Below are 22,382 nucleotides of genomic sequence, written 5' to 3'. Positions count from 1 at the left end.
TCAAACCAAGGATGATGACGACTCTTCTGTGGCGCAATCTTGGCAAATCCCATCTGACATGTCCCCTCATTTCATCCTGAACGCATCGTTGGACAGTCAGCTTGAGCAAGCTCGAACTCATCGTCATGGTTAATCGCGGAGGTCGCAGTAAAGCGTGTAGGACATGCAAGCGAAGACGCGTAAAATGCGGTACCGTCCCTATGGATGTCGCTTTAAGAGACGCGCTGACTGACGCTCACTGTAGATCACGGCAAGCCGAACTGTCAGCGATGCGAGAAAGCTGGGATAGCTTGTGAAGGCTATGTCACGTACGGCGAGTTTGTTGATGAGACGACGCGATTCGCGAAAGATAAATCGCCTGTGAAGGACAGCCAGCTCCAGGTTCAACCTGCCAGTCCGTCTGCTAAGGCCACTGAACGACAGATCTGGCGTCCGCCGCCACTGTTACTGGATCAAGATGCCGTAATTCATGCTCACCTACTATCGCGGATCGATGAAGTTACGCCCTTGATGGCCAATCTCGAATCCATCACATTGTCGGATTCGACACGCTCTCTTGCAGTGAGAGCACTAGCAGCCGTGTACTTTGGCAAAACGAACAGTGATAAGAGGATCTTTGACCTAGGCAGCAGGGAGTATGTAAAGGCCTTGAACAGAGTGCAACTTGACCTGGCGAGTTCAACCGCCGTTCTCGAGTGGGACACGCTTGCCAGTGTAATTTGTTTGTGTATGTTTGAGAACATCGTCTTTACGGATAAGACGGGATGGCTGAAGCACTACGAGGGAATAACCCAGTTGGTGAGTTCTGTGATCGCATTGAGACTGGAGTCCATACTAAACCGTCGACATGAAGGTCAAGCTGAGAGGGCCATGGAGACACCAAACAGACCTGGAAAGAGAACTCCTCAGACAGTGCCGGTTTGAGATAGTATGAAATGTGTCTATTAATTGGAACACAGCTGACTGAAATAGATATTGTGCGCACTTATAAATAGAAAGCATTGCTATCTCACACTTCCAGAGTGGCAGACAGTCCCCTGGCCATCGACTGTACCAAAGACAGCTAGTGATGCCCTACACGACATCTTTGCCCGCGTCCCCGGCCAGTTGCATGACATGGATCGTGTACAAAGAGGCGAAGTTGACAACGAGTTCTTTGAAGAACTTCGGCAACGAGTCGAGACTACATTGTCGGATCTAGAAGACTGGGAGCAGTTCTATCAGCACCCTCGGCCTCTCACTGGCTCTCCTCTCACTTCAACACAAGACAGCACTTCGCATCCGGTCAGACACAAAGCACTTCTTGCGTTACAAAGAGCAATAATACTCTGCATGACAGGCCTCTGCACCTTCTTCAACATTCCTCTAGTGGCCGAAATTCCATCTATTCTCGAAGATCGAAAAGTAGTCAGGAAAGCAATTGCCACCGAGATATGCCAGCTAGCAGCATCGTGTCTTGGACACGAGTCTCACAGCACTGAGTCCTTATTATTCATATTCCCGCTGCAAATAGCAAGTATGAACTTCGAAACGGGCAGTGCAGAGGAGAAAGGGGCTGAAGAGATCATGAATGGAGTCATTGCTGGGACGCATGGATTTGAGATCGGGAGAAGACGAGAATGGAAGGCATCGAGCGTAATTCTAATCAAGTGATATGTACATCTATATAGCGATATGAATGAAGAAATCTAAATAGTTCGAATCATGATCCATTCCAGTTTAGCCACCTTCTTCTCATCCTTCTCATCTTTCTTCTCGGCTTTCTTATTCACCTTTGCAATAGCCTTACCATGCTTCTCCATCAACCTGACACGATCCTTCTCAACCTCTTCCAAGTCCTTTCTTCGTCTCTTTTCAATCTCGCCAACCTTCTTCTCACTTGACTCGATCAGTTTCTCCTCTGCTTTGATGTTGATCTCCGCGATCCTATCTTCCAACCTTGCGATCTTGGACTCGATCTCAATTCGACTTTCAATATCGGAGTTATAATGTTCATCGATCGATTCAATTGGTCGATCAAACTTATCGGCTGCCTTTTCGCGCTTTTGGAGGCGTCTTTCTTGCTTCTTGTGTTTTTTCTTCTCCTTGCCGGCTTGTTTGATGGCAGCCTGTTTTGCGCTGATGCGATCCAGCATATTGGAGCGTCTGACTGGTGGTTCAACGTCGAAAGACAAAACTTCGACCTGTGATGCAATCTCTCGCAATCTTAGTAGTGGGTCAAGACTCTTGGCCGTGGTGTTGAGTTGTTGCATCACTTCCTCATCCTTCATGGTCTTCATCACCAAGCCCTTTGGTGCGAAGATATCTCGATTCACTCTCTCAAGTAACTTTCTCTCTCGAAAATATGCAGTAGCAGCAGTTCCAGTACCCGCAGCTAGTCCAAGCCCCAAAGAAACGCCTTGGGCGATTTCATTGGGGACGAAACCGAGGCCATCGCCTGCGACTTCCATTGCTTTGAATGGCGCTGGCTCAGCGAGAGCGATGTTCAAAGCATCAATTATGGCCATGAAATCTTCCGAAGAGATGCCGTAGGAGTTTAGAATAGGAGGATAAGCTCGGTGGTACGGTGGAGTGACTTCCAGTGAGCCTGTGATTGAGGTTGAAGGGATGAGAATGGGACGTGATGGAGATAGCGTTGGTCTTTCCATGGGAGGCGAGGGGGGTAGTATCTGTGGGAGGTAGATATGACGGTTTGGTTGGTATGTGTAGTCGTATTGAGGGACTGTTTCAGCTGGTAATTCTACAGGTAGGGCCTGTTGTTGGTAGTCAAGTTGATGGGGATACATTGTGACTGAGAGTTATAGATTCAATGCGTAAAAACAATACGATGTTGGTAAGATTATCTCTTGGAATTATCTGTGTGATACATCTCATCTGGGCACAGCACCTGTCTTATAGTTGTTCCTCTGTCGCATGTCGGGCGTCTTACATTGAGGTTATTCCCAATGGGGAACATTGATCGAGGTGGAGGCTGTCACTAGACAGTGCCACGGGAATATGGCGCTAAACCGTGTTGGGTTCATTGCGCGAGCAGGACTGCGCCGTCTTACAGCACCAAGAGAAGGAAATGATCAGCTGCGAGAGGAAAACCTTTGATCCCTCGATGTTACCGATCAATGATTACTCCATAGAAAGCTTGACATGTCATATGGCATCGCTAGGCGGAGAGGCACGATTTCGCTAGTCGCTTGTGCATACGAGGTAACTAATGAGCCTGTTCATAAATGCTGTGATCTACGCACCAGATTGGAACAACGGCGCCAATGGAGTACTTTGATACCACTGCCTTTCCCGCTCCCAGCCATTAACGATCAAGTTCGTTGAGATTTTTGCTGCACTCGAAATCTGTTCTCCTGTCCCTTTCACAGAGTCCGATGGGGCACGACGGTTATACCATCCCAGAAGTTGCACACCAGCGTGAATGGCCGTTCGGAAAGCCATATCATCGTTGATCTCCCCATAGCCGTCCATGAACCCTCGGATCATCGTCAAAGAGAGATCCGAGCTGTGGAAATGATACGCCTCATACAGATCACCTATCATATGTCCCAAGTCATATGCTCGATAGCCGAATTGGCACATTTCCCAGTCAATGAAGATGATGTCTGTAGCTGTATCGGAGCCGATTGGGGTTGGAGAAGATTTCGATAGTAGAACACTAGTTAGCGAGTCAGAGCTACTGCTTATGTCGGCTTCATGGGTCTCTGTAACTCACTTTCCCATCCAGCAATCTCCGTGGATCATACCTTGATCTGGTCCTTCGTTGCGGCTAGCCAGGTCCAGAAGCTCGAGTTCTGCTCGTTCTTTGACCTTTTCCAGAACCCCGATGTTCTTTTGCAGAATATCGGGGAAGTTCTTCAAGATGTCGATGAATGTGCCGTAGGTAACCTTGTGCTTGAGTCTTTGCATGGGCACGTTGCGGCCAATCTTGCTTCGGAAATCTACTTGTTGAGGTTCTGAGGCCCATTCATGGAAGCAACGCAGCCAGTGTCCAACCTCTTGACTAGTAGATAGTGCCTTGGAACGCATCCACAAGTTACTCAGCTCTGCTGAACGTATGATGGATGCTATGTCTGTCGAATGGCGGAAGTCTTGTTGTATCGCAATGCCTCTGTGAGCATTGCGATCTAGAAAATAAGTAACAGGGACCTTGACTTTCATGGTCAACAGCGATGGCTGACTCATGTACTCCAGTACGATATTCTCGACAGACTGTATAGAAAATAAGGTCAGTGGACAGCCATTATCTAGCTGATGTACATCGGCTCTTTGGCTTTGATGAGAAAGGAGAACAAATGGGGACATACGCAGCGTGATAAGTCGAGTTTGAACCCAGCATTTCCCGGTATATGGCCCAGTGAATATTTTACGATAACACTTTTCACATTCCAAAACTCATCTCCTGTAGGTATTACATTGAGTAGAATGCCTCGATAGACATAGTTGGCGCTGCCACCGCTCAAACGTGTTAGAGATGAGCAGGCAAACGGCGTGTCCTTGAGCTGTTGAAGAAGGTCCTGTTCCTCCATGTTATCGTGGGGGACTGAAATCTTTCTTGGGGGATTTTAATGATGACAAGTCCAAGTTCAGTCTATTCTTCAATTTGCCATCTTGTCTGATTGACTCATACTTCGATGCGTGATCCTGAGTCAGCGAATCACGTTACTGGTGAAAGCACTAAGAAACTTGTTACCTAATTTGTTCAACGTCAAATACTATATTGTATCGTTCTTTAGCATCATTTGTATTCAGTCCTGCGCATAATATCTACAATGAGAACTCCTTATCCAACAGTATGGTGTCCACTTCAACAGTCCTCTCAGTGCTTGGGCACATCCAACTAGCGACCAGTTTGAAGACCTGGAAGTTTCTTGCCCTTTACACCCAATAACACAGGATATCCAAGGTCCTTGCGAATCTCAATAGACGAACCAGAGATGTTGACCTCATCCTTGCTTGCCCCACCAAACCCAACCTCAAACCCAAAGAGGCTCACTGATCCCCCGGAACTCTTGGCCTTTTGAGTTAGGTCATTAACACGATCAGCCATATTAGCTGGCAAGGAGATCTTCAAGACCACTTTGTAAGCCAGAATGACTTGGTCAACTCTGGCCGCAGGACCAATGTTACGAGCAGCGTCGGGCTGGAAATCTCGGTACTCCTCCATAATGTTAGGCACATCCCAGTCACCTGCCTTGACAGTAAAGACGCCAGCTTCGGCCGCTGACAGATTCACTGAGAGTTCAGAACCGACATCCTGAGCCGTGATGACATCCTCTTTCTTCTGACGGTCCTGGAAGTAGGTCGCCGTGAAGAAATAAGTGAAGCGTGAATTGGCGTTCGCATTGACGAAACCAAACTTGTCCCAATTGTCTGACTTGGCATCATTGATGTTGAAGGTCAGGTTCAGCTTGTTCTCGCTGGTGGAGCCCCTGGTCCAGTTTCCGACCGTGTCTCTGTACGAGTTGTTAATGGTATAAGCAGGTCTCGGCAATTTATTGCTCTCCTGGGAGAGATCAGAAGAACCGTTGGTGATGTTGCCAAAGCTTAGGACACATGGCATGTTGAGACCAGGATGGTCCCTATCCGGTTCGCAGGCGTTGAACAGCCTCTGCCTCTGTCTATTGAGCTGATCAGCGCCAGGTCCGGCAATCTGAGCACGCAGAGATGCTTCAGTCGCAGCGGCGGATTGCTTTTCTCGAGATAAAGCGACAAAACTCGGGTACTGTATGCCCGATAGGTGGTTAACATATTGTTCTGAGATAGGAGGGGTTCGATGGAATGGACAATTATCTTACGTTCATTGAAACCCACTGTCCGAAAGGCATGTTGCCTTTATCTTCATCGGCCGTGTAACTTTCCATTGCTTTCTCGCTCAACTCTGCATACTCTGCGTTAAGTTTTCTGACTTTTGCTTGGATGTCGTTCATTCGTTTCTCAGCACCCATATCTCGATTCCGTCCGAGCCTCACGGCCCCTAGAACTCTATTGCTTATGTTAGTCATCGTTGAGTTCAGTATCACGAAGGGGTTCTTACTCTTGAAGTCGCTGAGAGTACTTCTTGCCCCCGGAAGCGAACACAGGGGCGTCCAACTGCATGAGAGCATCGCCAATCTCGTAAACTCCTTTGTTAGTGATTTCTTGAGTGATGTTGTCACCACCAGGGATGCCGAGCAACCCGATGGGAGCAGAATAGAAGATCTCATTCTTTGTGTCAAGATTGCTGAAGAATCTTGCCTGGAGTCCTTTGGTATAAGCCTTCCAGAGATCCTCGTCCTGTTTAGAAAAGGCGGGTCTGCCACGGCTGGGGCGAGGAGGAGAGGGCATGATTGAAAGGAAAAGAAGACAATGATTTGAAGGATTCGGTGTTTGTGATAATTCGGTGCTCTGAGATCTTTGACAGGGATCTTTTGCCTCAGAATTACACGAAGAGAAATATCACAGAAGAAATTGGAATTGGGTTCGCTCTTGAAATAGCCTCGCAAACCTTAGACTTTTATATCTACAGGAACAAAAGAGGCCTCATGGTCCCGACAAGTGCAATCAGTATAAGCCAATCCAGAATCAGTTGATCTGTCTCAGTATACCAACCAAAATGTTCCAGCTCTGGCGTTTACCGATCTGATGAGGGGCAGCTGAACCCCTCAATTGGGTCGACAAGATCCTACTTGAACCCTTTTCGGCCAACTATTGACAACGTGGTGATCTATCGACAGTAGTCAATGCGAAATGTTGACCTAGTGGCAACACTACAGGTTCTTGTGCCTCTAGATAAACACCAGTCGTGGTCTCGGCCCGGGAAAACATTATCTAATTGGGTACCAGACTTCCAGTAGCGCAAAGATGGGAGCTGAGGAGGCGATTTTGATCTTAAGCTCAAGATAGATGGTACTTCGTGCTGGGCTGAGTTTACGTGTAGGAAGAAGTATTTTTGATCACAGAAATCCACTAATCCGGATCTGGGACTTCATCACGCCAGCACCTCCAGATCGTTAGCCTTCAGTTCCACACAAGCCGCAGTCGTTCTAGATTGATCAGAAGGTCATGAGTTCAGTTTCAGCTTTTGAGTCTACTTCTTCGAGACATGAAAATCTATCTATTTTGACAATACATAATCCATTCAAGGAGGATATAGGCAAGATCGAAGTAAGCTCCAGCTCCCAGCCAGCATGAGCACTCGATACACTTAAAAAATCACTATAGAACTAATTCATGGCTATCAATTTACCACAATGTTCCCTTGTGAGCTCATGACCGCGCGTGGAGACATCAACGCGAGGTCTCGCTACAAGCACCTTCCAAACCATATGGTACTGACTGCCAAGTACGAAGGACGCCTGGGTCAGGTTACAGTCGAGCTGTCTGGCTGAGGGTTCAAGATCAAGGTATAACAAGTCGTTCGATGCCTGATCCCTGGCGACGGCAAAGAAAAATAAACACTTCGAGTCTCGTATGCGTTGCAGACTTGTATATCATGGTTAGGAAGAAGTCGGCATCGCCACCAAATGTTCATGTAATATGAGCTGCAATATTCAGGTAAATTTGTGCCGGGATTAACTTCCGTGGTTTGAGTTGGGATAAGGACGGTTGTATTCAATGATATCTGCATTAGCAGTCTCAGGTCTCTCATTATGGTTTGAGTGATCCATAAAGGCTCCTGATAGAGGACGGACTAGAGCAGGAACTGCAAGTCGTCAGAACAGACTCGCCTCGCACTGTTCACAAAGCGGATGATAGGAACATGGTACAGGCTCACATGTCTCAAGATACACCTGTGCCTGTTGCATGGAACCATCCAGCTCAAAGTTTTCGGACTGTATTTGTTGTGATTAGTATGTATATCAATAGCAGTTTCAGAGACGATATCAGCTGCTAGTGAGTACAGTTCGTGAATCATTCGGAATGGTCTCCCAGGGTCTTTGATTTGCAGTCTGCTTGAAGGACTGAGACATACATCTTCACTGCGATAGCGTTTCTCAGTCATGCAGTATTTGGATAAGAGTATAGATATTCTCAACAAAAATCTTGATGATGCTAACGGTATCCAGCAGGTGGTTTGAACTTGAAGCTTTGAACCATACGTAACCTTCGTCAGCCTCAGGTAAATCAGCTGCACATGGATCCGTGATCCCAACATGGATCGTTAAACGGCTCAACAACAGTAATGATCATCATTCCAATTCCCTTCCTTGCTCAGGGGATAATTTTTGATGATATGCCAGCTGTAACTGACCGAGAAAATCGAGAAACGCGGGTGTAGCCGCACCGTTACACCCGTCATGAATCAGGTATCTGCTTCTTTGTGGAGTCGATGCTAAAGTTTAAAGGATACCGCGGCACTCGATATTGCTTCGCGCACGATGAGTATGTTGCAGTTGGCACATTCATGGTTTTTGTTGATGTAACGACGAGGCGGGGAATTGTGTGCCCTGCCCCTTTTGACCACGCACAAACAATATTTTTGTAATCTTCGACTAAGCAAGATCGACGGGAATGAAACCTCATCGTAAGCGAATTGCGACTATGATTAGCTGTTATCATGGTTATGTTAGCTTACGGACTAAAAAATCGACCATCGTTGACTACTGAACCTTTTGCTGTTACTAAATGGCGAACCTGGTAAATCTTCTTAGATGGAAATTTGATTACCGATAATAAATACGATATGATTTTTGAACAGGCTCAGCTGAAAAATGCAGGTCATTGCCTTATCTGATTCTCATTTGTCATAAAACGTTTCCCAATCTCCACACGAAACATCTTCAACAATTCCCTGTCATATCTGACAACTTTATATGCCGAACCTCGGTTGTGGAACTGGGGAAGCTAGGAAGGTAGGGTAACAGTTCTCCGCGTCACTAGGTACAAGGTTTACGTTTACCATATTATTTACTTCTTTAAGATAATGGATTTGTCCCAATCTGGTCTCAAATTGAGCTTGGCTAGAGGATCAATAGTGTGTGTCAATAGTTGGCCTCGATTAATTCCGATTGGGTTTTCGAACGATTGAGCTAAAGGCCCGAATGGTTCAACGTCCGTTGCCGTGAGCACGTACTGCAACGTATTCTGGCGTGAATGAAGATGATCGTCCCGTGTTAATAAATTGGCAACAGAACGGCGCCACCGCGTGTCGATGCCGAACATGGGCCCTGGAAATGATCGACAGGCCCCAGCCTGATCCTTGACGTCGGCCAACGTTCCTCCTGGGCAGAGACATGAGCATTTGCTCTCGGAACCTAAACTATTCTGGCTTGATGCCTGAATATTGCTTTTTGGGATCGATAACCTGCATTTGCTTTAAAGACTGGAGCGAAAATGTGATATCGCGAATATCTAAGCCAACATGTAGGTGCCGGAACATTAACTCCTGTCAAGCACGTTGCAAAAGTTACCGAGCCTCCTGTTAAGCCCCGAAAGTTCAAACTTTGTTAAATGGCCGACACGCGTTCCCCCCAAGTCAGCGCACTTCAGACTGTTCCCAAGGCGTTCAGGTCATTGGACTGTGTGACAGTGATATTACCCCAAGCGCGCTCGCCCTGAAAATGCTGGCCCCTGTATGCTGCTCAAAAACTAGTGAACCTTCAGCACGAGCAGGGCAAGGGTAGCATCTCAACACCCAAAACCGTCGGTTGAGTCTCGACCCGGAACAATGAACCAGTAACCACAGACCAAATCACGCGACAATGTCGAGATCGACACTAAGTGATGGGTGGAAATTTGAAACAATCTAGGCGAAGAGACGATGGGAAAACGGCGACGGACGGTTCAAAGGCTCAAACTCGAGTTGGACAATAGAGTTTAAAGCTAAACGTCGGATCGCATCAGCCGCTTCACCGGGGTGTTGCACTACTAAGAGCCCTATCAAATGAGAAGTCCCCAGTCCTGATGAATAAGCCTGGAGATCATGGAGAACCCTTGTTCTGGAACCTGGGGCTTGGATCCTAGTGACACGCTTTGACTGCTACCGAACAACCAACCTGCAAAGCCTGACTGAAGTGAGTTTTTGGGGTTAGTCGGCATTCAATGACCAACAATAACTCGGCATTTCCGGTCTGACTTCTTTACGAATGTCCAAGATGAAACAAGTGCTTCTCTTCTTGGCACACCCCACCTTGCCTTCACCGTAACGGTGCAACCCCGTCCGTCTTCAATATGCTGAACGGCCCGTGGTCAATTGTGGCTGCCTACCATTTTACATGCTTGCACATGTCCCGATCGCCAAGTTTAGCAAACGGCTCAACGATTCTTTATCCATTAGCCTCTTCCCAGATGGTCTTTGCTCCTCAATCTCCACGCATAACGCAGCCTGGACCTTCCATCAACGGCTTAACCTCGCCCTCTGTCGGAGCATCCTACCCCTGGATCGAGGCTTGGTCTAGCACGGCATCTTTACAAGGCTACTTAGCCGCATGAAATGATCGACGGTGCTCATTGACATGGTCGGCAGACGTATATCATCCCGGGAGTTCCACATCCAGCTTTTCGCTAATCGAGGGGACTTCAATTGTCTTTTTTACTTCTTGACGCTGCACGAGATACACCAGAATGCGGTCGAGGCAGCCTGATCTTTGGGCGGCCGAGTACATTACCTTTGCAGCTGCGACTATCTTTCTTATCCTACGCATTGTCAGCCGAAGAATTACGAGGATCAGATTCTGGTGGGATGATTACTTTGCCTGTGCAAGTTATGTATGTTGATGGGCACATGACTACTTGGGATTATTGTTAACAGCATGAAGGTCACCGCTGTTTGCTGGGGCACTGTATTGCCTATCTGTACGATCTCTCCTCGACATCGACAACGACAATCGCTGACTTCTCATAAGGGATTCACCATGGCTTCGGATTGCACGCGAAGGATGTAGAGGGCATGACCTTTACGGAAGCCAATTACACAACCAAGAAATATCTTTTTATAATGGAACACTTCTACGCCTTCACCCTCTTCTTCGCCAAGATCTCCATTCTATCCTTCTACTGGCGCATGTTCCGTGTCGCAAACATCCAGATCTTCGTCTCAGTCTTGTTGGTCTGTTCCATTCTCTGGATTCTCGTTCGCGTAAGCAACCTCAAGAGACCACAAGGCCTAAGCTCACATTATCTCAGACATTCCTGACGACATTTCACTGTTACCCTGTGCGAGCATTCTGGGATCCTACGATGGAACATTTTACCTGCGCCATCAAGAGCAGTGACTTCTTCTTTGGTACTGTGCTTGCACACGTTCTAATAGACGTCGGCATCTTGATCCTGCCCATCGTTCAGATCCAGAAGCTTCAGCTCCCGACCCTGCAGAAGATTGCGATTATCTTCATGTTCATGTTCGGTATTCTGTAGGATCTCTCTCGGCATTCCCACTAATGGCTTCGTGCTAATACGTCTTCCAGGGTTTGCGTAGCTGGTCTCGTCATTGTCAGTGTGTCAGCATCATTCGACAACAAGTCAGTCGACATGACATGGCAATTGGCTCCCGTCATTATTTGGGCATCAGTCGAGGTCAACTTGGTGACAGTATCCAGTCAGTCTTACCTTCCGGTCCCTTATGCCTCACACTAATCCTTTACAGCCTGTCTTCCCATCATCCGACCAGCCTGCCTCTATCTCTTCACCTGCACGAATCCCGTATCATCAATCCGTTCAGGGTCGAACAACTTCGGCAGCAACTACGGTCGAAGTCAAACAAAACATTCCATTCGTCTAGGAACTATAGGGAAGGACGAGTCAAGCTCTACACACGAGCTCGCTAGAAGCGAGCCAAGCGGAAGCGAATCTTTCAACTCGGAGTTCGAGCACGAAGATCAACGACATGGAAACATTGCTACTGTGACAGGTCCCGGTAGCTCGGCTAATCTGGAGCATCCAGCAGCCGTTGGGGGCATCATGGTCAAAAACGAAACTGTGGTGCATGTGTCAAAGGTTAGGTCATCGAGATAAGCATACAGGGAACGGATTGGGCGGCTTGAGCGTTTGGGCAATACACGAAAAAAGGCGTTACGGTGATGATTTTCTGTCTTTAACTAATTTCATAAAATTATTAATTTCCACGACGCCGCTGCAGCGCCGTTGAGTATTCTATAACATTTCACATCACTCATAAGTGCACCTTGGCTTGGGTATTAACCTGGGCTTTATAGGCTTCATAATTGTCATCTTGAGGCCAGGGTATACTGCCAATCCGTCGGAAGCAAGACTTCACAGTGACTGGCGTACGGTGTCACTGAGACACATTTCTGACTGCGCTGTCTCGGTTGTGTAACATATTTGTCTGCAACTGATGGTCGACTGTCAATCCGTCCAACTCAACATGAACAGTGGCTGCGAGATATAAATCGTCCAGGTTTCGCTGTTAAAGCATGCTTTATTGCACTTTGTAGCCAGTCAGCCGGTGAAGTTGGTTCACAACGGTTTTGTGCGAATGGACACCGGTGATTCAATTCGTGGGCCGTGTCGAGCTGGCGATTGACGACGTGAGAACTCCAAAACCATGGATACATACGCAGTATTGGTCGAATAGAAGTAGCTGACAAAGATCAGTCAACATGTCAAACAACTTGATACATATCACATAAGGCTATCATGGAAACACCAAAGAACTGGGAGCGAGGAGATTGTTCAGCGATTAAAGGCAAAGATGTCAAAGATAAGCAGTCACAAGAGCCAAAGGTTGAAAGGGTCGCAAATAGTAAGAAGAAACTTTTCGGAGTCATATGAATTACGTTCTATCTGTTGAAAGCCAAAGAGCTATCGTTATTAAGCTATTTACATGACAAAGGCAAGAGCCATAGGAAGTGCGAGGAGCATAGATCCAGCACTGACGAGAGAAGCTCCAGCGACAACGGGAACTTGGTCAGTGGGGGAGGGCTTGCCTCCAGGGATGGTTCCGTTTGAAGGAACGTTGTAGGTAGGCTGGGCACCAGGGCCAGCGTTACCAGGGGCCTGAGGGTTGGCAGGCTGCTCAGAGCCCTCAGTGGGTGAGGCACCAGAGTCGGTGGCTGTGGCTGGGACCCGGGTAAGAGTGGTGAAGGCACCGGGCTGCTGGGTACCAGTCTCCTGAGGAGCCTGGCCAGTGTGTCCCTGGATGATGGTGACAGTGGGAGCAGCAGGGGCGTGAACAGTGGTAGGGGCAACAAAGGTGCTGGTGACGAACTTGGTGCAAGGAACGATGGTGGTGACGTCCTGTGTGATGGTGACAAGGTCGATGGTGGTCTTAGCAGCATCGGGAGGAGAGGTAGGAGCGGGAGCAGAGCCGTTGTTGCCGTTGTCAGAACCCTCACCAGGCTTGGAGTCACCGCCTTGGTTGGAACCGTTGCCGCCCTCGACGGGAGTCTTAGGGACAGCAGTGGCAGTGGCAGGGCAGACGGTGGTGCGCTCGATGACAGTCTGGGTGACGATCTTCTGAGTGTAAGAAGCAGGGCAGTTGATGACAGAGGCAGCACAAGAGGTGATGGTGTAGACGTGAGTCTCGCGGATGGTGCTGGTGATCATGCCAGAAGCATCGGGAGCGGCAGTGACAGCAGGGGCAGAGGTCTCCTCAGCATCAGATCCAGAGCCAGTGGTGACAGCAGGCTTGTCGGAGTCGGGGGTTCCAGTGCTGGCAGGGAGGCTGCCAGACTCAGCGGGAACATTGCCAGCAGAAGTAGCATCAGCGTTGCCACCAGCGGGAGCGGAGGGAAGGTTGTAGTCGGAACCACCAGTGGCGGTAGGGGAATCACCGGGAACGACAGTGGTGTAGCCCTCGGATCCGGAAACGACAGTGGTGAAACCCTCAGAGCCAGAGACGACAGTGGTGAAGCCAGCAGATCCGGAGACAACGGTAGTGAAGTCACCCTCAGAGCCGGAGAGAACAGTGGTGTAACCCTCGGAGCCAGAAACAACGGTAGTGAAACCAGTTGAGCCAGAGATGTAAGTAGTGAAGCCCTCGGAACCAGAGACAGTGACAGTGGCACCAGCAGTGTGAGTACCGAAAATGGCAGTGACATCGCCGCCGGCAGGGATGGTGTGAGCAGGAACGCCCTCAGGGCCAGTGGGGATGGCACCGGAGACAGTGAGATCGCCAGAAGCAGAGCCAGCAGGAACCTCAACGGAATCAGTAGCAACAGGGAGCTCGGCAGAGCCGGTCACATCACCAGAGGCAGTAACAGCGGGAGCCTCGTATGAGGCAGAGTCGGAGGGGATCTCAGCACCGGTGGTAGCGACGGGGAGAGAGTCGGAGCCAGTGAGGTCACCGGAAGCACCAGGAATGTCGACAGAGGCAGAAACATCAGGGACACCGATGGAACCAGAGAACTCGACAGAGTGGGTAACGCCAGCGGGAATGGTGATGTCAGCAGAAGCGCCACCAGTAGCAGTGATAGCACCGGAAGCAGAGATGGTAGGACCGCCAATGAAGCCACCCTTCTTGAAGTGACCGATGAAGCTGCCGCAAGTACCGCGGGTCTTCTGGGAGAAGGTAGACTTGATACCCTTGGCGAGACCGACGGAGAGGTTTGGGATGAGACCGAAGAGACCACCGCTGAAGTCGAACTTCTTGTCGATAGCGAGACCAAGGTTGCAGCCAAACTCACCAGTGACATCAATACCAGCGCTGGCGCCGGCACCGCCTCCAATGGTAGCAGTGTAGTCGAAGAGAGAGAACCAGACACCAGCACCGAAGCCAACATCAGCACCAGCCTTGCCACCGAGACCGAGAACAGGGATCTCGAGACCGCCGCCAATGCTGAGCTCAGAACGAAGACGGAGACCAAGCTGAAGATCAATACCAGCACCAAGCTCGACATCGGCACCGACGCCAACGGGGAGAGCCTTGGTGACGAGACCCTCAAGGGAAGCGTGGATGACCTCCTTGGTGAGCAGAGAGATGTCGACGTAGGCAGACTCGGGGAACTTGACGTAGACACCAGCAGAGAGATCGATAGCCTTACCACAGCCGACGACGAGATCGATAGCGATGGCAGCCTCAATGGCAGCCTTCAGCTCAGCGTCAAGACCGGGAATAGCAATACCAAGCTTGGGAGCAGCGAAGAGTTCAACGGACTGGTGGACGGCAGCGGAAGCAGAGAGATCGATCTCGATGTAAGCAGAGATGCCACCGAGACCAACACGAACGTTGGGAGTAGTGAGGAAGTCAGCACCACAAGCGAAGCCGATGTCACCAGTGATCTGGCAGCTGGGAAGGTTGAGGCCGAGGTTGACAGCGGGAGTAGTCGAAGTCTCGGGAGCGCAGATGCCCTGGAAGAGGATGTGATCCTTCCAGGCGTTGCCAATGCTGCAGGAGGTACCAGTGTGCCAGTCAGCACCACCGCCGGCGTTCCACTCGATACCACCACCGAGGAGACCGCCGAGACCGAGGCCAGCACCAAGACCAGCGCCAGCTCCGATCTTACCTCCAACACCGCCGCCGAGGTGGCCGCCAATACCGCCCTTGGCACCACCTCCAATCTTACCACCAGCGCCACCCTTGATATCGCCCTCAAGGTGACCACCGGCGCCAGCTCCAGCACCGGCACCAGCTCCTCCACCGATCTTTCCACCAGCACCTCCTCCAATCTTACCGCCAATCTCACCACCGATTTCACCACCAACCTTGCCACCAGCGCCAGCACCGACCTTTCCGCCGGCACCAGCACCAGCTCCAGCTCCAGCTCCGGCCTCACCTCCAGCTTCACCTCCGATATGACCGGAAGCTCCACCGCTGAGGCTACCGCCGAGGTGACCACCAGCACCAGCTCCTGCACCAGCACCAGCACCAGCACCAGCACCAGCACTACCGCCGGCTCCAGCTCCGAGATGGGCATCAGCACCACCTGAGATCTCGCCGCCAGCAGAGCCTGATGCTCCACCACCGAGGAAAGTAGGAGTTGCTTCGCCCAGCGAAGCAAGAGCTCCCAGGGCAGGGATGAGTCCAGCAGAGAAACGCATGGCGTTAAACGAGTGTTGGAATGATGATAATAAGAAATAAAGATTTGTAGTAGTTGTTGTAGTTTGTTGAGCTTGTAAAGCGAGAGTGGTTGATAATAGTAGCGAGTGACTAAGAGAAACTCAGAAACGAAAGTAATAAGGAAATAAAAAAGAAAAGAGAGATAATAGGAAAAAAGCAGATAGAACGACTGTTGATGCTGGAAAAGAAACAAGACATTGAAGCCGGCGATGAGCTTCCTTTTAAGCTGAGTTGAGCTCTCATGTCAAGAGTCATGTGTGACAGGAACTTGGTGGTTGATGCTGGTCAGCACGACAGAGCTCTCGGTCAACTCGGGTCCAGCGGTTTGAGCCATGACCTAGTGTCAATCCGATCGCCGCTCAGACGTTTCATGAGGTTCTACCGTAGGTTGGTGGTGACGGTGAAGGGCTTTGACGTTTGTTTGTTTCTTCCAAATTTAGCCGGCAGGGGTTCGAGTCAGTTGAGATGGGTGTGAGGAAGACACTACTGCAGTGTTGAAATTGTATGCATGATAACGAGATTGCATATCACATGTTGTTTCTCTGGTCTCGGCGCGTATTGCATCGACTCATCGGCTTGATGTCACTCGTGGTCCTCAGCTATTACTCGTCTCAATCTGTTATGAACATGATTGACCAGCATCTTCAGCTAACGCATAAGGCAAAAAACGGCCGAGAATCACGACCAGGATAGAAGCTCGTCTACCGTACTAGGAAAAACGCAATGCCAAAGCGTAGAGTCAAGGCGCAGATCCAAGATCCTCTCGGAATAGTTAGTTTCAGTTTTTGTTCCAGAAAGATTCGTTTCAGGTGATTTCTTCTATAGATAGTGAGTTCACTTGGTTCAGTACCCCATCCGCAATCTTAAATGCATCTAGCTGAGAACGCCACCACCTGAACAAAACACCAATGCCGGATCGACGAAAAGTGGGCTCTCCCCGGTCGATCCGTCTCGTTTTGATTGCTCCCTCGGCAACATTTCCCAGGAGAGCTTGAAACAGAAATCAGTGGGTAGCTTTTAGTGCGCAATGGGCATCAAACGGCCCGCAGCCACAGAACAGCTCTGAAGCTGTCAGGCAGAGCTGCTGAGCGATCACATCATGGCAGGGATGGCATTTGCGTTTTCACCTGAGATGGTAAAACAAACTATGGGTGATGGTGACGAGAATAGAAAGTTTGGCGAAAGGGATGCCCGATTGGTCTTGTTGGTTTCTCAATCGAGAAGAAGAAGCTCAAGGATGCTACTCCACCAAGATCAAATGCTACCCTACAGTCATGCATTTCGTTGTTGATTGTTGATGACAATACCATTGCGACGGAAGAAGAACGGCATTGTATATTATGCGATGCTTCTAATGTTAGGTGTCACTGAGAGTCAGATGACAGGTGAAATCTATTCTTCAAACCGTGATGCTTGTTGCGTAATTTGTCCATCGCAGTACCAACTCTAGTCTCTGCGTTGGTTGTTGGGTGCATCTCCAAAAGTCATGACTATGAGACCACGATCCGCTATTGCCGACAAGCGAAGACAGCGACTCATTCATGATCTGATATTAAATTTCTAGTGGGCACGGCACGAAGCTCACCCTTGAAGCGAGCTCATCATTAAACGTATCCGTATACGACCCTATGACGGTTCAGCCCTAGAGGTTCGCAACTGGGTACCTGAAAAGGGATGGAGGATTCTTGGAGATGATCGGAGAATTTCTCACGGCTGTGGCGGGGGTTTCGGATATCGGCCAGCTCTGCCCCTGAGCTGAACATGACTTATCTTATCTCAATTGCCAAGGCTGAGAAAAACGAACAGGAAAACGTTTGATGCAGAGCTCGAACCCACGACCTTAGCTTTACCGGGGACACGAAAAACTCAATGTTCGAGGCTGGAAAGATGGCTTCAGTTTCTGGTCGTACAACACCCTCATTGAGCCTCGCGTTCCTTCAATGGTCTGTTCGAAAAGAGGAATCTGACAGCCATCAAGCTTCATCCCAACATGATAAACTTTTAAAATAACTTCTGCATATACATAACTATCGATGGCATCAATGCACAATGCGAAATGCAAATGCCGATCTTGTACACAAGGGACATGCCAACGAGGTACGATGCGGCTGTGCAAATGCTTAGAGTGTTTGAGGTTGATGAAGTTCCCTACACCAACAAGCCAAAAATATCACTTAAACTTCAATGACCCTCATGACCACTGATCAGCGGCAATTGCTTTTTCCTTTTCCATTTATAACTTGATGTCGGATGATGTTTCTATGCCACTCATGCGTTTGCTATCACGAACCTGGTAGAGAAATGTTTCCTACACGATGACGATTTTGCCGACGAGAGAGGTGCATGCAGGTACGTTGTGACGTGCGATAAGATAAGGTCATGGCGGAATGAACACCGCTCGATAACCACACTAATTGCGGATGAATTTACTCCGTTAATTTGGAAGTTAGTATCTGCGGTACTGTCCGTGATAGCGGCAACCTCCGACGCCGATTGATTCACTTGTCCATCCGATAACAGGACGGACAAAAGTGGTAGCGGCCTAAATCGCCAATCAATAGATCCGCCATGGCTATGAGCCCGCCAATTAACCGAGACATCATTTAGTGATGAAGGCCACCCACTGGTGATTCACCGTTATTTTGTCACCTCAGCGGACAACAGCCTGTCAGTGCAACTTGACCTTCTGAAACCCGTCCGATCTGTCAGCCGTATTCCCGCAGATCGGTTGTCGACCTGCCCGACCATCCGGCCATCAATTAAGCAGTCATCCAGCCATCTCTGCACAATGAATTGAGTTTGGATGCTCGGTAACCTTTATAGGCAAGTACAAAAAAGATGGCTAATTCCGCATTCCCAATTGAATACCGTTGACCGTTGACGGATAAATCGGCATTGATCTACAAGGATCCATCACCTCTCCCCTCAATCTCGATCAACTCCCGTCAACAATACAAAGTAACTCACCCTCTCAATTCAATTGCTAAAACCTCATAAAATTATAGAAACTACAAAATATTCATGCCGCAAGTCCTATCAAACGGCATTGGCCGACATCTGCTACATCTCCCTTCCTCAAAGGTCCCTTTGTCGCCGATCAACACCCTGCAATGGGCCAATTCGCTTCCTCATTGGCTGCGACAAAAGGTCCTGGTAATAATCTGGCATACAATGCACGTGGGGTTCTTTGACGATACAGATCGCTGCTTATCAGCGTTACCACCTTGTCTGCTCCGTACACAACTGCTTCATCTGTCGACTTTGTCCGACACTAGGGAGGATAAACATTTCACTTGCCTCCCACGTGTATTTTGTAGTGGGATATAAGTATCGCTTGTATTTCTCGTAAACACTATTCGGTTTCGTCGGTCAATCTTAATTATAAGCTTCAAAATGACGTTCATCAAGGCCCTTATTCCCCTTGCGCTTTACCTTGCTGGAGTGCAGGCAAAGTCTTGCTCTGCTGGTGGTAAGCCCACTGCTGAGTTTTGCTCGAAGGATCTTCCTCTGTCATGTCACAACACTACCGCTGTTGAAGACACTTGCTGCTTCATCCCCGCTGGCCAGCTTCTTCAGACTCAGTTCTGGGATAGCGACCCCGTAGCAGGACCTCATGGTACATTCAATCAACAACTCACAGTCTCAATTTTATAAACTAACGAATACTAGACTCATGGACCATTCACGGTCTCTGGCCTGATTACTGCGATGGCACATATCCCCAGTTTTGCGACAAGTCCCGCGAGTACACCAACATCAAGGACCTCGTAACCAAGTTCCTCGGCAAAAAGACCGTGTCCTACATGGACAAGTACTGGGTCAGCCAAGACGGCAATGACGAATCTCTCTGGGAGCACGAGTTCAACAAGCACGGCACATGCATCAGCACCCTTGAGCCAAGCTGCTACACCAACTACGAGACCGGCGCTGAAGCCGCCGATTACGTCAAGAAGACCATCTCACTGTTCAAGACCCTTCCTACCTACAAGTGGCTCGCTGAGGCTGGCATCAAGCCTTCCAAGACCAAGACTTACACTGCTGATGAGATTGTGGATGCTTTGGCTGAACACCATGGTGCTCGTGTCACCATCGGATGCTCTAATGGCTCCTTGAGCGAGGTTTGGTACCATTTCAATGTAAAGGGCTCACTCCAGGATGGCCAGTTTGTGTCTAGTGAGCCTGATGGAAGCAAGAGCTCTTGCCCGGACAGCGGTATCAAGTATGCCCCTAAGAAGTAAGCAACAAGCATATCTTTGGAGCCTGTAAAATGAGAATGAATACGTATTCTGAATAGGCTATGATGACAATAAAAATAAATCTATATTATTATTAGGGCCGTGTGAACGTTGACTCGTCCTATCTAAAACGTTGCCTCGTAATACTTTCGTATCCTGTCACATTCCTCCATCAACTCTCGGTCACAATTAGCCTTGATGGCCTCCTCCCATATGGCCTTTTCAAGATCGTATCCAGCAACGTCTTTGATCTTGTCCACATCGTCTCCCCAAAGTCGCGATAGAGTCCCGTCAGGACGCTCAGGTACTAGGTCTTCCAGTACCTGACTTGGATGCCTAGTATCGAATTTGACTCTGTTGAGATGGGCAAACATTGTACTCGTAATGTTGACTTCGTCCTCGGTTATCCTTAGCTTTTGTTTCCTTGTAGATACGATTGTTTGATTTCGTCCTTTCTGTGTTTGTAGCTTCCAGTCTTGCTCAGGATCAGCCTGCCAGATACCGCTCCCCCAGTTGATTTTCTCATCGGTAATTAGCGCAGCTGGCTTGGTGACCTGCCAGTAGGGGTTGCCTAGAACCAATGCGCTCTGCATGAAAGTCTCCTTGTCGCCTGATCCCCAAGCACCCTGCGAATGAAGTTGATAGTAGAACCTTGGCCCATAAAAGTTGTAGTATGCCGCGAGCAAGAGGCTGTCTGCATGCTTCGTTTTGTTGTATAACATGACTCCAGACTCTGAACTTCTGGAGTCGATAGTAACGTTGGGAGCCTTGGCTCCGGCGATCTTGTAGAAGAGAGGCGATATAGTTGGCAGCCAAAAGTCGGGCCAGGTCACAAGTCCGCGACTCTTATACGGTTCCACGGTGAGGAGGTGATCTGGGTTTCGAATAGGAAAGGCATCGGAGTCGAGAAATAAGATGTCTTGAAAGCTGGAGAAGATAATCGACAAAGGCTTGTACTGATACTTTTCAATCGTTGGTTGCTTAATGGATGTCGTATCAGGCAACTTGAGGAAATCGTCCATGTTCAAGCATTGCACCTGCAAACTGGAAAGTGTCTTGTTGCACTGTTCATGCTCCGCTTCGGTTGCCGAGTCAAGAAACAGCTGGACGGGTAAACGTGATCCAACATGTCGTAGCATCCGCACGGCTGTCGCTGCAACGCCAACTGCTGATCCTTTGGCAGTGATGACAATGCCCTTGGTGTTGCGTTTGAAAGGAACTTTTGGAGCCAAGTGTCGAAGACTTTGCACAAACCTTGCATGATTCTCTTTCAATGACTCGACTTCCTCATCAGATACCTCCAACCAGTCCGTGTGTGTCTGCGCCTCTGAGCCATGGGGATCAAACTTGTCGCGCGATAGAGAATTAGGCGGTTTGATCTTATCACCATGAGGTTCCGCCGCATAAAATTCCTCAACGAGGTTCTCCCAGAATTTCGTTGTCTGCTCAGTCGGTCCAGTAAATTGAGGCCTGCTCGTAGAGATGGGGTTTGGATTTGGCGGGGTTGAAGAGTCGGATTGAGTTTGGGTGAGGCTTGGTGAGGAGACTCTTTTGTACGCGACTGAGAGATCTGCCCAGAATTCCCAAAGCGTGAGAGCGCAGATGAAACAGATGAAAACGCCAAGAATTTTGACGAGGCGATGGCGCGCGGTTACGACGCTGACCCATTTCCCGCTTTTGGAGGCGTCATCGCGCCAAGACCGGAGCATCGCGATGGTTGAGGAATCGACTTTGACGATGGTGTTGATTGTTAGGATACCAATTGATGGCTGACTGATATCAGTAGGAGAAAGCGAGTGAGTAGAGGCTCGAGACCAGCGCGATATCGTTATTTGCTGTTAATTAACGAGTATCGTCGAAATTGGAGCTTGTCGAGTTTCTTGGCAACGTTGAACAATTGTCGTTGCGCATGGTCAATTCGTGTCAAAAACCCCCCTTTCTTGCGTCGGATGATGTTTGAGAAGGGTCCAGGAGTAGATTCGTAACGTTTTGAGACGCCTTTTGAGGGGTTTGTCGTAAACTTTGTAGGAGATCAACCAGTCATGGAGCAACAGCTCAAGAGACTCATGTGATTTGAATCATGGTATATACATCAAAACAAACAAGTGAGAAACAATGAAAAAGGCAGATGAGAAACGTGAAACGTTGCTGACAGTCAGATCAAAATAAAATGAAAGGAGCTGTTAGCTGCGTTGGCTGTGCAGAGATCA

The 22,382-nt window shown here is 49.0% G+C and overlaps 7 protein-coding genes across 7 annotated transcripts; 3 read left to right on the top strand and 4 right to left on the bottom strand.

Annotated features, from left to right (window-relative positions):
- Positions 1–58: 58 nt before the first annotated feature.
- On the top strand, positions 59–924 carry FOBCDRAFT_265928 (uncharacterized protein; the record flags this gene model as incomplete). Its single annotated transcript, XM_059611370.1, has 2 exons — positions 59–95; positions 245–924. 2 exons carry the CDS (start codon positions 59–61, stop codon positions 922–924), a joined length of 717 nt encoding a protein of 238 aa, XP_059466382.1.
- Positions 925–1,688: 764 nt separating this feature from the next.
- On the bottom strand, positions 1,689–2,786 carry FOBCDRAFT_265927 (uncharacterized protein; the record flags this gene model as incomplete). The annotated part of the gene is made up of 1 exon (XM_031193557.2): positions 1,689–2,786. One exon carries the CDS (start codon positions 2,784–2,786, stop codon positions 1,689–1,691), a length of 1,098 nt encoding a protein of 365 aa, XP_031030178.2.
- Positions 2,787–3,173: 387 nt separating this feature from the next.
- On the bottom strand, positions 3,174–4,591 carry FOBCDRAFT_234329 (kinase-like domain-containing protein). Its single transcript, XM_059609966.1, has 3 exons — positions 4,308–4,591; positions 3,716–4,212; positions 3,174–3,658 (listed from the first exon to the last, which is right to left on the bottom strand). The coding sequence occupies exons 1-3, from the start codon at positions 4,527–4,529 to the stop codon at positions 3,235–3,237; spliced, it is 1,143 nt and encodes a 380-aa protein (XP_059468177.1). The 5' UTR covers positions 4,530–4,591; the 3' UTR covers positions 3,174–3,234.
- Positions 4,592–4,697: 106 nt separating this feature from the next.
- FOBCDRAFT_234327 (uncharacterized protein) lies at positions 4,698–6,537 on the bottom strand. The gene is made up of 3 exons (XM_031193555.3): positions 6,038–6,537; positions 5,799–5,985; positions 4,698–5,725 (listed from the first exon to the last, which is right to left on the bottom strand). Exons 1-3 carry the CDS (start codon positions 6,325–6,327, stop codon positions 4,841–4,843), a joined length of 1,362 nt encoding a protein of 453 aa, XP_031030176.3. The 5' UTR covers positions 6,328–6,537; the 3' UTR covers positions 4,698–4,840.
- Positions 6,538–10,545: 4,008 nt separating this feature from the next.
- Positions 10,546–12,080, top strand: FOBCDRAFT_254516 (uncharacterized protein; the record flags this gene model as incomplete). Its single annotated transcript, XM_031193553.3, has 6 exons — positions 10,546–10,689; positions 10,740–10,776; positions 10,827–11,059; positions 11,107–11,333; positions 11,388–11,518; positions 11,567–12,080. 6 exons carry the CDS (start codon positions 10,546–10,548, stop codon positions 11,932–11,934), a joined length of 1,140 nt encoding a protein of 379 aa, XP_031030174.1. The 3' UTR covers positions 11,935–12,080.
- Positions 12,081–19,293: 7,213 nt separating this feature from the next.
- Positions 19,294–20,217, top strand: FOBCDRAFT_171768 (ribonuclease T2-like protein). The gene is made up of 2 exons (XM_031193550.3): positions 19,294–19,553; positions 19,607–20,217. The coding sequence occupies exons 1-2, from the start codon at positions 19,331–19,333 to the stop codon at positions 20,173–20,175; spliced, it is 792 nt and encodes a 263-aa protein (XP_031030171.1). The 5' UTR covers positions 19,294–19,330; the 3' UTR covers positions 20,176–20,217.
- FOBCDRAFT_234320 (mannosyltransferase putative-domain-containing protein) lies at positions 20,218–22,379 on the bottom strand. Its single transcript, XM_031193551.3, has one exon. It carries the CDS (start codon positions 21,879–21,881, stop codon positions 20,298–20,300), a length of 1,584 nt encoding a protein of 527 aa, XP_031030172.2. The 5' UTR covers positions 21,882–22,379; the 3' UTR covers positions 20,218–20,297.
- Between the last annotated feature and the right edge of the window lie 3 nt (positions 22,380–22,382).

This window comes from Fusarium oxysporum, chromosome XII (genome assembly GCF_013085055.1).
Source record: "Fusarium oxysporum Fo47 chromosome XII, complete sequence".
NCBI classification, from domain to species: domain Eukaryota; kingdom Fungi; phylum Ascomycota; class Sordariomycetes; order Hypocreales; family Nectriaceae; genus Fusarium; species Fusarium oxysporum.
This window is presented reverse-complemented; position numbering and strand designations above follow the sequence as displayed.

Excerpts from the sequence above, each read along its gene's own strand:
- FOBCDRAFT_234327 (XM_031193555.3), bottom strand. The coding sequence starts at position 6,327 with ATGCCCTCTCCTCCTCGCCCCAGCCGTGGCAGACCCGCCTTTTCTAAA. Across the intron at positions 5,986-6,037 it reads TACTCTCAGCGACTTCAAGA|AGTTCTAGGGGCCGTGAGGC; the intron begins GTAAGAACCCCT and ends CATAAGCAATAG. Across the intron at positions 5,726-5,798 it reads GACAGTGGGTTTCAATGAAC|TACCCGAGTTTTGTCGCTTT; the intron begins GTAAGATAATTG and ends TCGGGCATACAG.
- FOBCDRAFT_234329 (XM_059609966.1), bottom strand. The coding sequence starts at position 4,529 with ATGGAGGAACAGGACCTTCTTCAACAGCTCAAGGACACGCCGTTTGCC. Across the intron at positions 4,213-4,307 it reads AACTCGACTTATCACGCTGC|TCTGTCGAGAATATCGTACT; the intron begins GTATGTCCCCAT and ends TTTTCTATACAG. Across the intron at positions 3,659-3,715 it reads GGAGATTGCTGGATGGGAAA|TGTTCTACTATCGAAATCTT; the intron begins GTGAGTTACAGA and ends CTCGCTAACTAG.
- FOBCDRAFT_234320 (XM_031193551.3), bottom strand. The coding sequence starts at position 21,881 with ATGCTCCGGTCTTGGCGCGATGACGCCTCCAAAAGCGGGAAATGGGTC.
- FOBCDRAFT_171768 (XM_031193550.3), top strand. The coding sequence starts at position 19,331 with ATGACGTTCATCAAGGCCCTTATTCCCCTTGCGCTTTACCTTGCTGGA. Across the intron at positions 19,554-19,606 it reads CCCCGTAGCAGGACCTCATG|ACTCATGGACCATTCACGGT; the intron begins GTACATTCAATC and ends AACGAATACTAG.